General features: G+C 56.2%; 2 protein-coding genes across 2 annotated transcripts in view; one reads left to right on the forward strand and one right to left on the reverse strand.

Moving 5' to 3' along the window:
• The first annotated feature begins 1,512 nt into the window (after window positions 1-1,512).
• DNAAF1 (dynein axonemal assembly factor 1) lies at window positions 1,513-14,980 on the forward strand. The gene is made up of 12 exons (XM_045293840.1): window positions 1,513-1,643; window positions 3,934-4,075; window positions 4,542-4,633; window positions 5,348-5,569; window positions 5,716-5,882; window positions 6,680-6,801; window positions 9,635-9,843; window positions 10,271-10,513; window positions 12,018-12,103; window positions 13,591-13,650; window positions 14,104-14,452; window positions 14,813-14,980. Exons 1-12 carry the CDS (start codon window positions 1,535-1,537, stop codon window positions 14,893-14,895), a joined length of 1,884 nt encoding a protein of 627 aa, XP_045149775.1. The 5' UTR covers window positions 1,513-1,534; the 3' UTR covers window positions 14,896-14,980.
• Window positions 14,981-15,209: 229 nt separating this feature from the next.
• The window catches only part of TAF1C (TATA-box binding protein associated factor, RNA polymerase I subunit C), a 7,878-nt gene continuing 7,662 nt past the window's right edge, over window positions 15,210-15,425 (reverse strand). Inside the window, exon 16 of the mRNA XM_045293598.1 lies at window positions 15,210-15,243. Coding sequence (XP_045149533.1) covers window positions 15,210-15,243 — 34 coding nt within the window. The remainder of the gene's footprint in view (window positions 15,244-15,425) is intronic.

Consider the following 15,425-nt stretch of genomic DNA (forward strand, 5'->3'; position numbering starts at 1 on the left):
GAGCTGATGCACAGGAGGACAAGACACTGCCCGTCCTGCACCATGCCCACAGTCGTCCTGGTGTTTGGGCCTCAGGTCCCAGACACTGTGTCCATCCATCTTGTCAAGCAAGGGCCTTCCTCCTTTTTTTGCTGCCCCCCTACTTTACCAAGCAGGATGTCCTTCTCCTGTGACTGGTCTCTCTTGACAACATATCCAGAGTACAGTAGCTGGTAGCCGCTACTATTCCGTCATCGGACAAGAGGAAGAGAAAAATAAATAAGAAAAAGAGGAAGACCGTTAATGACAGGGGCTGCCACGACAGGGGCAAACCCAGCCTGGAGGATGAGGACGGCACAGGACCCGGCAGTGTTTCCTTTTGCTGCACGTGGGGTCACTGTCATTCGATTGGCAGGGACTGGACAGCAGTGTTCCCGACAGCCTAGTCGACTGAAACCAGAGGTGTCTTCACAACACAATCCGCTATATGCTGCACCCTCCCGGGGCTCTGTGCACTCATCTGCCTCATGGCAGTTCTGTCAGTCACCCCACTACACAGATGGGGAAACTGAGGCCCACAGAGATAGAACGATGCACCCAGGGCCCCAAAGCTGGGCAGCTGAAGGAATTCTGCCTCCCAGGAATTCTCACACCCGAGGCTCTGCAGCAGCCACAGCCGACTGGATGCTGGGTTGTGTGGGGACCACACACCCCTTCAGAATGGCCTTCTCCCGCTGCACCTGATGGGGGGAGGGGGGAGGGGCGGGCACCTGGCAGAGGGTGCACCGGGAGGCACCCAAGCACCCCCAGGGGCTGCTGCGGCCTCCCCACTTTCTTTACGAGCACTATTTTTCTGAATTATTTTTCACCCAGGAAAAAAAAAAAAGACAATAAACTCCTACTCGTCTGGAAGGGAAAATAAAGCCACCCTGACACGGGCGTGGCTTGGCAGCTTACCCCCACACCCCGGGATGGACGGGTGAAGGGGATGGGAGGGGGGAGACCCCAGAATTGCAGGGTCCCCTAGGGGGGTATCTAGGAGGGGGGTGCCAGGGGGATTTATGGAGCAGTGGTCTGAAGGAAGGGGGATGACGTTCCGAGGGTCCCCAAAGCCGAGGGCTCCACAATGACGGGGGCGTGGCTGGGGGGGCAGAGGGAAGGTCTCGCAAGAACCGGAGGCTGGGACACAGGGAGAGGGTAGACTGGGAGACTCAGGGGGGCTTCCAGGGGGCGCGGTACCTGCAAAGGTGGCGCAGTCTCGGCCCAGTCCCGCCAGCCCCGCGCGGCCGCCGCCCCCGTCACCACCGCCGCAGCTGCCGCCCCGCACGCCCACACGTGACCCGCGCACACGCCGGGGGCGGAGCCGTTGCGGGGCCCGCCCCCGGCGCCCTCGGCGCGCTGGCCAGTAGTGCGCGTGCGCGAACTCAGCGGTTACCGTGGAGACCAGAAGAGCGTTGCACCGCCAACGACGCAGGCACTAGTGGCCAGTGGGGAAGGAGAGGAGCATCCCTGGCTAGACTGGGGCCACAGACGCTGCAGGGCGACGTGTTTCAAGATGCACCCAGAGGCCCCGGAGCTTGCGGAACAGGAGTGCGTGGGCGAGCCCGGTGTGGAGGCGTCTGCGGGGGACCACGGGAGCTCAGGCCTCAGGGCCCGCAAGGAAGGTGCTGACTGCTTCCCTGGAAAGAGAAGGGGCGCTGGGCCTGCACCACATACCTCTTCTTCAGACCCAGCGGGAGATTGGGGGCTAGGCTATTATGCGCAAGGTCAGCAGTTTGAAACCACCAGCGGCTCCTCCTGAGAAAGATGATGCTTTCTACTCCCGTAAAGAGTTAGTCTTGGAAGCCCAGAGGGGCAGTTCTACCCTGGCCTATACGGTGGCTATCAGCCAGCATCGACTCGATGACAGCGAGCTTGGTTTTGGGTTTGGAATGCAGCTCTCTGCAGTCAAAGAGGTTACTGAACTTGCTCCAGGTTACCCTGCAGTAGTAAGTGGTGCAGCCGTAATGTGAGGCTGCTAACCAAGGTTGGCAGTTTAAGCCCACCCAACGGCCCCTGTAGAAACAGACCTGGCACTATGAAATCCTACCAGAGCAGCTGTTCTGCCACATGGGGTCACTGTGAGTGAGACTCAGCTCGGGGCAGACTCTCCCCTGGACAACGTGACCTTGCATTTGTACCTCACGCCCCAGTTCCCTTCCTGCTCCCCATGACATTCCATCTTGAATTGGCCCCTTTGTCAGTGTCACCGTGTAAAATCATTGACAGTGAGCTATGGGAGGGCAGGACATCTGGACCAAATGCCCTCAACCCTGTCCAGCACCTGACATGGTCGAAAGCCTGGGTGAAAATCTGGGCTCAGTGTGGGACTCTCACCAGTGCTCCGGGGATGAGCTTGGCCCAGCACCCAGTCTCACTTGCCTTAGGGCCCAATGAGGAAAACGTTTTAGTGACCAGATAAAGAGGCCAGTCCAGTGTTTCCCAGAGTGGGCAGTACTGCTCCCTGGGGGACACTGACAGGATCCGAAACTCAAACTAAACTCACTAGATACCAACTCATAGCAACCTTACAGGAAAGGGTAGAACTGCCCCCTTGTGAGTTTCCCAGACTGTAAGTCATTGTAGGAGTACAAAGTTCTGTTTTTCTCCTGTGGACCAGCTAGTAGTTTCAAACCACTAGCCTTCTGGATTGCAGCCCAATGCGTAACCTCTGTGCCACTGGGGCTCCGGGGGGTGGGGAGGTGGTGTGCTGGAAAAACAGATCCATATACTCTATCCTGGATGATGGGGTTTAACAGAAAACGCATTCATTGCCACTGACTCTATTCCCACCTACAGCCACCCTATAGGGCAGGGTGGGCCTGCCCCTGTGAGTTTCCAAAACCATAACTCTTTACGGGAGTAGAAAGCCCTGTCTTTCTACCTTGGAGTGGCTGGTGGTTTCAAACAGCTGACCTTGTAGCTAGTCCGATGTGTCACCCACTACGCCACCAGGGCTTCTCCTCTTGGTGTTAGAAGGTGGGGTCAATTGTTTGGCTGAAATGGGTATGTGGTTGGGGTCCGTTCTGGGCTTGGAGGGTACCCTTCAAGTCGTGCCAAGGGTGCCCTCAAGGACCACAGTCGGGGGCAGGGAGCAGGGGAAGTTCCTTTGGAGGCATGTCTCAAGAAGGAAAAAGACCCATGCACAAGAAAACCGGCTTCCAGATAGTGCCACCTAGAATGGGAAGCGATTTGGTAATTTCTCCTGTTGACTTGAAGGCTTTTTAAATAAAAGAGACAAACATTCCCCATACTTAGCATTCTCGTTTTTGATTCTTAGTCCCCTACCCTGCTCCCCTCTGCCCCCGGGAAAAAAATTCACTGCCAGATGATTCTGACTCTTAGCCGGGTACCCCATAGGACAGGGTAGACTGCCTCTGTGGTTTTCTGACCCTGTAACTCTTGATGGGAGTAGAAAGCCTCATCTTTCTCCTGCAGAGGGGCTGGTGGGTTTGAACTGCTGGCCTTGTGGTTAGCAGCCCAGTGCCTAGCCCACTGAACCATAAAAATTAGTGCCTCAGAAACCTTTTGAGGACAGTTTTTACCCTGTCATGTGAGGTCTCTCTGAGTCAAAATCTACTGGACAGCACCTAAGGACCACCACCCTACGGAAAGCAGAAAGCACTATTGATCAAATTGAAATGTGTATGTGTGTGTGTGTGTGTAGAATTATACACACAACACACACAAACTCTATATATCTTTTCCTCTAGGAGCCCTGGGGGTGTAACGGGTTGCTCATTGAACTGCTAAGGTCAGCAGTTCAAATCCATCAGCCACTCCGCAGGTGAAAGATGAGACTTTCTACTCCCATCATGATTTACACCCTCAGAGACCCTGTCCTCGAGGGTCGCTGGGAGTCCGTGTGGACTCGGTGGCCATGAGTGACTATGTCATCTCTGTCTTATTTTACAGACATTAATGAGCTCAAAGACACATGTGTGGACCCTTCCGACACATCCTGCCTCAGGGAACAGAAACCGAGTGGTGATGGCCGGTCAGACAGTTGCCTGGCAGCACCCACAGGCCGAAATGACCGGGATGACAGCGGTACCAGGTAGGCGGGCGTGCTACCTGTTAAGAGCAGGTGCATCCTGAAGGAGGCTGCATGCACCCCTTCTGCAGGTGAACACACTGAGGTGCATGGAGATGGCACAGGCGCAGGCTGCCCAGTGCCTATGCGTTCTTGGGAGCCCAGCCAGGCTGGCAGCGCTCTGTGCTGGCAGCTGCCCACAAGCTCTGGCACCAGGGAGGGAGTGGCCGATCACACCAGTGGAAGGGTTTTCACCAGGACACACGTGGCAGGCTTTAAGAAATATTGAAGGCAGCAATGTTGAAGATGCTCTGAGAGCTATTTAAAATAAAAAGATAAATTAAAAGGGGGGGGGGATTTTAAATAGCTACTGGGCCTGCAGGAGGTTGTAGAATTTGGGGGCGGGGAGAAGGGGGATGTGGCTAAGAATGTTTTTAGAAGAGAGGTGACAGCTAAAGGATGACCCTGCCAGTTTCTCCACTGTTGACAGAATGACCAAAAGCCTCCTGCAGAAGCTCTGCAAGCAGCACAAGCTGTACATCACCCCGGCCCTGAATGACACGCTGTATTTACACTTCAAAGGCAAGGGCTTCGGCGGGGCTGGGCGGAAGAGCTGCTGGGGTGGGGCGGGGGCAGACACCACATTTGGGAACAAGGGTGACTCCCGGAAACACCTGCCAATGGGGATGAACACAGAGCACTTGGTGCTGCGTGCAGTTACACACAGACAGAACTCATTGCCGCGCTCGCATCCGTCTGGGCTGCCTCACAGAGCTCCTGTAGGAGAGGGCAGCCGAACTGCCCCTGTGAGTTCCCAAGACTGTGACTCCTGAACTGCAGACCCAGTGTCTAGCAGCCCAACACCATAACCATTAGGCCACCAGGGCTCCTTTCGACTTGGGCAAATTAGTCAACCACTAAAGGACAAGTAGTTTGTGAGGGGGGAAAAAAATCAAGACGGGGGTGTTCAGATCAATGGAAAACAGACTCTGAGGGTTAACACGTTGCCAGATCAGGCCCAGGGTGGGAGAACTGAACAAGGGAGGGGAGATGAAGCACTGGGCGGAAGGGGAAGAGGGTATTACACAAGAGACAAGGACTCAAAGTGAAGGGTAGGACAAGCTATTGGAGGGGCCAGATAAGTAGGTTACATTCCGCCCCAAGGCCCAGGTCTACACCATTCTGTCACAGAGCTGCTGGTGGGTTTGAATGTGACCTTCCAGGTCTGAGCACTTTGGCCCCTCTGGCCATGGGCATGCATGGCTGCGTGGCCCTGACTACCCCTCCCTGCCCCAGGCTTCGACCGCATCGAGAACCTGGAGGAGTACACGGGGCTGCGCTGCCTCTGGCTGGAGTGTAACGGGATACAGCGGATCGAGAACCTGAGCGCCCAGACGGAGCTGCGGTGCCTCTACCTGCAGGTGAACCTCATCCACAAGATCGAAAACCTGGAGCCCCTGCAAAAGCTGGATGCCCTGAACCTCAGCAACAACTACATCAAGACCATAGAAAATCTTGGTAAGGCCGGCCTCCCGCCAGGGGCACAGCCCCTCGCTTGCTTCCCTCGCTTACCCCTCAGGGAGGTACCGGAATTGGGTGGGGTGCCCCCCCCCCACACCGCTGGCTGGGCGAAGCCAACCTCTGCAGCCTGCACCTTCTTCCAGCCTGCCTTCCGGTCCTGAACACCCTCCAGATAGCCCACAACCGCTTAGAGAGCGTGGATGATGTCCAGCACCTGCGAGGATGCGCCCAGCTGTGTGTTCTAGACCTCTCCCACAACCTCCTGCGGGACCCGGAGATCCTGGCTGTCCTCGAGAGCATGCCCAATCTGGTAACAGCAGAAAAAGAAATGTTGCTGGTTCTGAGTTCTTAACGTACCCAACCTCTGACCTCACCGTGTCCTTCCTGCCTGCCTCCCTTCTCTCTCTCGCCCACTCCTTCATGCATCCATCCATCTCTCTTCTTTCACACTTTTCCCCTCTTTGTTTTTAGTGGGATTGTCCCAAAGGAAAGGAGCCCTGGGTTAACACACAATGGGTTAACACACAAGTCAGCAGTTCAAATCCACCAGCTTCTCTGGGGGAGAAAGATGAGGCTGTCCGCTCCGGTACAGAGATTCAGTCTCTGAATTCCACAGGGGCGGATCTACCCTGTCCTATCGGGTCACTGTGAGTTGACATTAACTCTATAGCATGAGTTTGGTTTCTGATTGGGTGGGTTCCCTTTTGGGCCACTGACTGCAAGGTCAGCAGTTTAAACTCACCTGCTGCTCCGCAGGAGAAAGATGAAACTGGGGGAAAATACAATTTTTATTCATTTGCACTGAGAGCATTCTACCCAAACACCAAACACTGCCGGTGAGTCCGTTCTGACTTCCTAGTGACCCTAGAGGACAGAGCAGAGCCGGCCCCTCAGGCTTCCGAGGATGAAAACCTGGATGGGAGCAGATAGTCCCCTTGTTCTCCCGAGGCACAGTCCGGTGGGCTTGAAGCGAGCACCTTTGGGTTGGGCCTGATGATTAACCCATGGCATCATCAGGGCTTATGCCCCGAACTCCACACCCTGTGCCCAACATTCCAGCCACATGCACTTTGAGTCATTAAGGAGGCTCTGCTGATTGGCTTCCAGCGAGTGCTGAACTTGATGGGAAATCCAGTTGTCAAGCAAATCCCCAACTATCGGAGGACCTTGACTGTCCGCCTGAAACAGCTGACCTACCTGGACGACAGGCCCGTGTTCCCCAAAGACAGGTAAGGAGTGCAAAGCCTCTGAGCGGTGCTTTCACATGAAACGTTTGAGCCCTGTTTCCTATGAGACTGGCATATGCCTAATCGATGAACACCTCCTAAAAGGTGGCTGCCTTCGAGTGGATTCCAACTCACAGTGACCCTGTAGGACAGGGTACAACTGCCCCTGGGGGTTTCTGGGGCTCTGCCTCGGGAGTAGACAGCCTTTTTCTCCCTTGGAGCAGCCGGCTGGTGGCTTCAAACTACTGACCTTGCGGTTGGCAGCCCAACATGTAACCACGGAGCCACCAGGTCTCCTCCGTATTATCATCTTCTCGGGGGCTTTGGGGATCGGTGTTCTTTGGCATTGGTCTTCTTGGGGAGTGGTCTCCCTGGCTACACGGTTGTCTCAGAGAAGGTCCTTGCCTTCTTTTATTTCTCCAGGGTGTCTTTTCTACCTGTCTGTTCACAGCCCTTCCACAAACGTCCCCTCTCCTCAGCCTTTTAAGCAGCTCTCGCAGCTGTTTTCCAATTGTTTGAGAGGTTTGCCTCCCACTTACAGCCTCGCCAGAGCCTGCGATTCCAGAGTGACCTCTGTCCAGCTGAGAGCTGGTGGGAGAGGGAGCCCCACTTGCCATGTCAGGTGGCTGGCAAGGCCAGCAGTTGGACTCAGGTCTGCTCCTTGAGGAACGTCTTGCTCAGGGGTTCCCCACCCCACTGGATGTACCCTCTGGCACGCTTTCTGAAGTCCTTCCACATTGGCCAGCAAGAGCTGGAGACAATGGCCCCATGGACTGTGGTGCTCTAAATTTCCCTTCTCATGTAAATTTCTGGAGAATTCTGACTTTGAATAGAGCCCCCTGAGTACAGGTGGCCTGCTGGGCTGTGACTGATCCATCAATGATCAATAATAGTATGATTGATTGAACCATTTTATTGGGATTTGGGTGAACAAGCAGATTGGTTTCCCATCTGTGTTAGTCCGGGGTAGACTAGAGAAACAAATGGAAACACTGTATCAGAAAGAGCTCTATGGGGAGGGAGGGGGAAATGAGGAGCTGATACCAAGGGCTCAAGTAGAAAGAAAATGTTTTGAGGATGATGATGGCAAGTAATGTGGTTGACACAATGGATGGATGGTGATATAAGAGTTGTACAAGCCCCCAATAAAATAATTTTTTAAAAAAGAAAGATCTCTATATACAAGAACAACTGAATATTGGGAAAACATCCCAGCCCAGTCCAGATCAAGTCTATAAGTCTGATATTAGTCCATATGTCAGACACTAATCTATTCAGGCTCACACAACACATGCACTGATGCCAAATGCAGGAAGATCACAGTCCAGGGGGTGGGAAGTCTTGTGGACCCAGTGGCAGTGTAAGCATCTCAGTGCTGGCAGGGGTCTCCATGTAGCTTCTCCATCTCCCAGGGCTCTGGCTGCATCAGGGTAGGTCCAGGTGGCTTCTCCTCAGGGTTGTCTCACAGGGAGTGTGTGAATGTCCCGCCTCCAGCAAGCTATTTATCCCCTTAGCGCCTCTAAATGATGTCATCAAGCGACCTGATTGACAAAAGTTTACCTGGTAAACTCCACCCCTCCACTCCATAAGTCTCAGATCGACAACAGATGATGTAACTACCATGCCATCCAAGAATTCAAGTACACAGGCCTCTGGCTTCACGGCATGGTCACCACTGCCCCAGCAGAAGGGGGCTCCCTTGCCTTCCTAGGTTTCCTGTTCCCCTTTGTCCTTACTCCTGTCCCTCCCTGCAGTCTGCGCTTTCCCCCTGGGGCACATGCTGCCCTGGGATCTCCGGTGGCAGCATGTGGTTTCAAGTCGATGAGACCTCTCTGGCATGACTGGCATTCGAGTAGGCCTGTCTACTGCTTCTCTGAGTTGAGCCGTGGGCAGGCTGCACCAGTCTCCATCAGACCTGTAAGCCTTCCACTGGTAGTGGTAGCTGGGCCCCACCTAGGCTGTCTGGGCTCAGGGTGGGTTTGTTCCCATGGCCCATTGGTCCTTTGGATGAATTCTCCCCACCCGCCTTGCTATTGTCCGTGTTTTGGATTTTCCCGACCTCTGAGGCGGCTGTGCTCGAAATTCTCAAGACTACACAGGGTGCTGGGTAGCTTTCCCTGTGTCTCTGGCTTCCGTGCATCTTCTTTGGTGGGAAAGGTGGGGGTGTCTGTTCAAACTGTCCGCTCACTTTTTAACCGGCCACTTTGTTTTCTGATGGTTCACTTTGAGGGGTTCTGGGGTTCTGTGTTGGGCTGCTAACCAGTCAGCTCAGCAGTTGGGAACCAGCAGCAGCTGCTAGTCACAGCCTGGGAAACCCATGGGGGCAGCTCTGCCTTGGCCTGGAGGCCACGGCGGAGTCGGGTTGCCTTTCTTTGGTTTTTCTCATCTCGGTTCCTTCATCAGATAGGTGTTTGCCACATACCCACCCCCTCGCTACCCCGCCCCCACATCTGAGGCATGTCTTTGCACACACTCAACCTCTGCCCATGTCTTGTTGTGTGTCTCTTTGTTACTGAGTTGTGGGAGCTCTTTCTACATGGTAGGTAAGCGCCCTGACCCGAGGGTGCGTTTTCTGGGAATCGCCCTATCCCCCGGCCCCTTTCATCTTGATGATGTCCAAGCTCTCTCCTTTTCCTCATCGGTCACCCGGGGCCTTTGGGTGTCCCGTCCGACGTGGCTTTGATGAGGGGGGTTATGTGTGCGTGTCCACATACTCACGACCCCGTGTTTGAATTTGACGAAAAGGAACCAGCTCGGCTTGGAGTCTGCTGTAGGTGTGAGGGGTCAGCCCTCCCTTCATCTTTGTCCATCTGTCTGTCTGTGCCCTGGCAAACAGAGCCTGTGCGGAGGCCTGGGCTCGGGGTGGGTTTGCGGCTGAGAAGGAGGAGCGAGAGCTGTGGGAGAGCCAGGAGCGGCGGAAGATCACGGACAGCCTGGAAGCGCTGGCCAGGATCAAGCGGCGGGCGGAGGCCAGGAGAAGACAGTGGGGCAGTGGCCCCGAGGCAGGTGTGTGCACCATCCCAGGGGGACTCGAGCTCCTGGGGGGCACCCTCCACCCCCACCCCGAGCTGGACAATGCTGAGCTGGAATCTCCTTGGGGGTTTCTTGTTTTTTTCCATCTGCACCCTGCACCTAGTTTACCTGTGGGTCCACCTACAGCTGGTCTCGCCCACCTGCCAGGCCACCGCAACTGGGTGGAGCGTCAGGGCACTTAGACCCATCCGAACTGGGGGGGGGGTTACCCCCACCCACGGTCTTCCCACCATTTTCCCATGAACTTGAAGAAGCACTCCCACCCGCTTGTTGGTTTTTCTGGCCGCCATAACAAACCACACCTTCATAGTGGACACAGCCCATGCTCACTGTCTCAGAGCTGAGGTGGTCAGACTTGCAAAGTGGGACCCTGTCCTCTCCTCCCTCCCGCCCCGCCCCCATGTGATGTCCTCCTTATCCTGAGACTCCCCTGATTTAGGGCCGGCCATTGAGGAAGAGGGGACAGAGGAAGCACTGGGTGTGGACCCAGGCACTCGGCAGAAGATGGAGGTGTTCGTTAGGGAAAGCTTCGAGGCCAAGGATGAGCTCTTCCCAGAAGAGTCCGGCCAAGACCAGGAGCTGCCTGCCGGGGAGCAGGACCCAGAGACAGAGGATCAGGAGGCAGCAGAGGTGCTCCCCACTGTGGCACAGAGCCCTCCAGGTCTGGGGACTGCCCAAGAAGGTGAGCCCAGGGTGGCAGGACCCCTAGGGCCCAGCTAGGTAGTACTGGTGGGATGGGGTGGCTGGTGCCTCCATGCTGTGCAAGGAGAACTGTGCCCGGTGGGGGTTTCCAGGGCTGATTTAAAAACACAAGCACAGATCTCCAGACCTTTCTTCTGAGACACCTTTGGATGGACACACATCCCCAAGCTTTTGGTAAGTCTGTCCTTCAAGGTCCCTCTGAGCCAGAATCCCCTCGCAGCCCCAGGTGGGACAAGTGAAGAGGTGCCACGTAGGAGTGAGGTCAGGAGGGACTGGAGCCACAGAGGGGTGGGCCTGAGGCTGTCTACGCCCTCTGCCTGTCTGGTCCCTGCCTCTCACTCTCAGATGTGGCTCTCGGGCAGACCCAGCACAGGCAGGTTGCTGGTTTCAAGGCCCAGTGATCTGAAGGGAGAGCAGGGACCAGGACCCCAGGATGAGCAAGCCGGTTGTGGTTCACCTCCCCCAGGCACACCAGCGATTACTGACAGGTGTCCCTCGCCCCAGGCCTTTGAGGCAGCTACACACACAGAACAAGGGGCAGAGAGGCCAGGGGCGGGCCTGCCAACCAACCACTGCTCAGGCCCCCAGGCTCCTTGTTGTCCACCACAGTTTCATCTCCTCACTCACAACCTCCCAGCTCCATGGTGACCATCTACTCTGAAGCTGGACCTGCTGTCTTTGGGGCCTCATCTTTGGACCTGAGGAAGGACACAGCCCAGTCTAGGTTGTGGCACGTTGGCTCCTGTCCCAGGGCAGCCCTGGGCGCCACACCATCTCAAATAGTTCTCTCTTTCTCGGCTTGGTCTCTCCCCAGCATGCTCTACTTTCTGGCTAGGCACCAGAGTTCACTTCGGTGGCCACACAGAACTCATCCACCATGCTCATGATGAGGGGGTTTAGTAGGGAAGTGGACAGAGTTGTTCAGTCAGGACAGGCTATGAAGTTCTTTCTGGTCTGCCAATAAATGCCCAAAGGGCATGCTACTCCGCTATATGCCTCTACTCAAAGGTGCTCAGCTCCAGCACTGAGAGTCAGCACCCCCAGTCCCCCCAGTTATGTCTCCACAAGCCAGTCCTGCTCCAAAGCGCTCTGTTTTACATGCTGTGTGGGCTGAGAAGTCCAGGACTCTGCCATTGCCCTGCCCAGGGATCTCTGGGTCTAGGGGATGTGCTCCACCCTTGGCTCTTGCTGGTTGTGAGATCCCTCCCCTCCCCGCTGCTACGGAGAGGGCTCACGCTCTACTCAGCAGGATGGCAATCACGGTGTATCCTATAAACAAGCACTCACAGCTGAACCCCATCCACGTGGACCCACTAGGAAAAGTCCATTTGGGGACAGCCAGAGAAGTTGCTCCCTGCTGAACCCACCACCCAAGCAGGGTTGTGGCCCTCCCTCGCCCTGTCGGATCCATCTCAGCCTTGTCCCTCTGATCACCTTCTGAAAGCCCAACCTCCCACTCAGGACCATTTGTTCTTGCTCCTTAGAGCTGCCTCCCCACACTGTGGCTGCCACCAGTAATGGGGTGGAAGAGAGAGAGAGGCTGGTGGCACAGGAGCGGCTCTTCATCAACGTACGTGCAGGCATCTGGGGGCAGGGGGCAGTGTGTGTCCTCCAGTTGGGGACATGGGCGCTGGGACAGACCTTCAAAGGGTAGGCTCTGGGTTGAGGATCCCAGCCAGGGAGTAAGCGTGTCCGGGTGACTCAAATGCTCATGTGAGTTTGGGGAGGACCGATCTAACCGGCCCCTTTCTGTAATCGAGTAAGCGCTGCCCTGGCAGAAATAGGAGGGTAAGTCATGGAGGGAGACTTTTACCGAAACACAAACCACCTTGTGAAGCTTGCTTCCCAGTCTTTCTCGCCCTTCCTGGAAAGACCGCTGGTGGCGAGGTTGGTCAGATAAACCTTTGGACAAAAAACAAAAACAAAAAAACTTTGGACAGCTAACCTCCAGGTGGGTGGTTCAAACCCACTGGCTGCTCTGTGGGGAAAAGAGGAAGCTGTCTGCCCCCATGAGGATTGACAGCCTCAGAAACCCTAGAGCTGGGGACGGGCTGGGTGACAGTGGCTGGTCCTCCCGGAGGACATTTTTCAGAGTACAGTTTGGCCATCCTTCAGGGACCAGACCCTGTTCTCTGAGTTTGGGGAACAAAAAGCTCAGAGGGGCAAGATCAGGCCTAGCTGGAGGGTCTCAGCCTTGTGGACCAAAGTCCACCGAGAAACAAGTGGACGGTCCATCTCAAACCCAAGAACTTACTGTAGCCAAACAGTAGGGCATCGTGAATATTTTTTAGGTCAGGACTCACTCCCTATTCCACATACACACACTGACCAGACTCTCCCATCAAATCTGCGACTTACTGTCGTCCCCTGGAATAAGCAAGCCCACCTGGCTGCCCTCCAGCGAGGTCCAGTCCCCAGCTCAGGTGACCGCCCCCATCTGTCAAGGCAGGACAGCGCCACTTAGGGTCTCTGGGGCTTGGCTTGTTGGACGGTAGATGACCAGGCCTCTGGGCGGATTTGAACTACCTTCTGTTTAGTAGTGAATGCATTAACCATCTGCACCACCCAAGGGCTTCCATTCTATAGAGAAGGAGGCACAGTGGGGTTAGGTCACTTGTCCAAGTGCCTAACTGCCCTGCCCCTCCCTGGCCCCCTCCAGACGTCTGGGTGTGGGTGAAGATGTTCCCCTCCCCAACATTGTCAAGCCACTCCCACACACAGGCTTTGTGGAGGTCCAAACATGCCACCTGTGTACCCCCAGGGTCCCGAGAAACTTACACAGAGGAGGGAGAGGTGCCTTTGGTTTGGGCCCCTCCTAGACATTATCACCCACACCTGTGAGGTCACATTTGGGGGCACCTCACAGTGGGAGGGAGGTGTCACATAGTGCAAACCCACTTGGACTGGCTGGACTCTGGTCCAGAAGTGGCATCATTTGTGGTGTTCTGTGTGGTCCCCTCCCCTCTGCCAGCGTTCACGGCCATACTGCCTGTGGGGTGACCCCTTGCACATGCACGGGTGCTCTCCGTGAACTGAAGCTGTCGCTTGCTCTTCCAGGACCTACCTGACTTGGAAGACGTGGATGCCAGCGAGCTCCTCGGCCACCAGGAGGACCAGGTGACGAGGACACGTGTTCCCCACAGCCAGCACCTTTCCCTTCTTCCCTCTCATTTACGAAGTGCATCTGCCGGACCCGAAGGGAGGACAGAGGAAGGGAACGTGGCTGTCTGCAACTGTCGCCCATCCCCTAGGGCCCCCGTAGCAAGAGTCTTACCAGGCTCTCATCACCACGCACCTGTTACCAAAGAGTCCTGGTGCTGCAGTGGGTAAAGCGTCAAGCTGCGGGGAAAGATGAGGCTCTCCCCTCCCATAGGGATGGACAGCCTCAGACACCCACAGGCCAGTTGTCCCTGTCCTGTAGGGCGGCTGTAGGACGCCATCCCCACCGACCTGTGGGTTTGGGTGCGGTTCCTCAATGGCTAGAGAACGTGGTGATGCCCAATGCAGGGTAGAGGGGCCCCAGCAATGGTGACACCAGAACCCGCCTGACTTGTTGCCTGCTTTCCGCAGACCTGCCCTCCCAGGATTGAAGCTGTCTCCAGCTGCTTGGAGGACGACAGTGACTCGGATGCGGACTCCGTGTCACTCCCTGGGCGGGAGAACGGGTCCAGAGAAGCCCTTTCCAGTATATTCGCCATTCCTAAAGGCCCCCCAAAGCAGGCTGAGGCCCCCTTTGCAGCCATCGTTAAAATGGGCACAGAACAGAGCTTGGAAGTCCAAAGAGGAGACAAGGAATCTCCAGGCCCTCCGTCCCTCGGTCCCCTGATCCAAGAGCTTGGGGACCTGCCTTCAGACCAGCTGCTGGGGCCCCAGGCCTCCCACAACAGGGACAGCACCACGCCCTCTTCCTGCCCTCCAGGTGATGCTGCTGCACCCACAGCCCTCTGCAGGTGGGCTGTGCCTTTTCCTGAAGGACCCACCCCCCCCAGCCCACCCTAGACCAGTGCTGGCCAAACGTGGCTGGTCATTGGAGGTACCTGGGGATCCCAAGCAGGATCGATCAGAATCTCCAAGGGGAGGTGCCCAGGCTCCACCCAGTGTGGGAGGCCCCGCCCACCCTCCCCCAGAAGGTGCAGCTCCCCTGTGCAAACACGTACCTTGGGGTATCTCCCAGGCTGTAGCCTTACTCAACAGCCATATGTGTGTGTGTGTGTGTGTGGGTGGGGTGGTCCTGGACCCTCCCCCCCAAACTGAGCCACTTTCTCTTTGGCCTCTTCAGAAAACGGTGCTGGCAAGGAGGCGGCACAGGCTGAGCCGGGCGAAGGGACCGACAGCGAGGACATTGAGTTTGGGCTGGATTGACCCCACCCTATCCCATAGGGGTCTCCTCCATCCCTGCACTAGGAGGGACAGACTGCGAGCTGGCAGCAGGCCGGGGCCGGAACCCAGCAGGCACAGCGGCTGTACAGCCGCCTCCCCTTTCCCCTTCATGTCCAGGGCATGCGCTGCCCACATGTTATCAGTGTGTTCAGTCACCTGAGGGAATGTGTGGTGTATGTATCTTTATTAGCCGTGAGTCACAATTACTTTACCAGTACCCTGAGAACAGGCCCCTTCCTCTGGACGCTGGCCCCATGACGTATCCCGTGGCATGTCCCCACGGGGCGGAGCTACGGTCATGCGGTGAAGGGGCATTTTGTGGAGTCCAGCCTGAGAAAGCGTGTTGGCGGACAGGTGGGTCCTCAGACTGGCCTGCAACGCCGCCAGCTCAGGACACTAGATGGCGATCCAGGCTGTGTAAGGCACTCAGTCATTTCACCGCCACACATGCCGGGGTCCTGCTGACCACTAAGGCAACACTGCACCAGGAGGGTCGTCGTTTCACCTGAGAG

Source organism: Echinops telfairi, unplaced genomic scaffold, assembly GCF_000313985.2.
Source record: "Echinops telfairi isolate 266 unplaced genomic scaffold, ASM31398v2 ScPeMD7_2291;HRSCAF=2852, whole genome shotgun sequence".
Lineage (NCBI taxonomy): Eukaryota > Metazoa > Chordata > Mammalia > Afrosoricida > Tenrecidae > Echinops > Echinops telfairi.

Coding starts and splice junctions, on each gene's coding strand:
- DNAAF1 (XM_045293840.1), top strand. CDS start 1,535: ATGCACCCAGAGGCCCCGGAGCTTGCGGAACAGGAGTGCGTGGGCGAG. Junction 4,634..5,347: donor GCTGTATTTACACTTCAAAG/GCAAGGGCTTCG, acceptor TCCCTGCCCCAG/GCTTCGACCGCATCGAGAAC. Junction 14,453..14,812: donor GCCCTCTTCCTGCCCTCCAG/GTGATGCTGCTG, acceptor TGGCCTCTTCAG/AAAACGGTGCTGGCAAGGAG.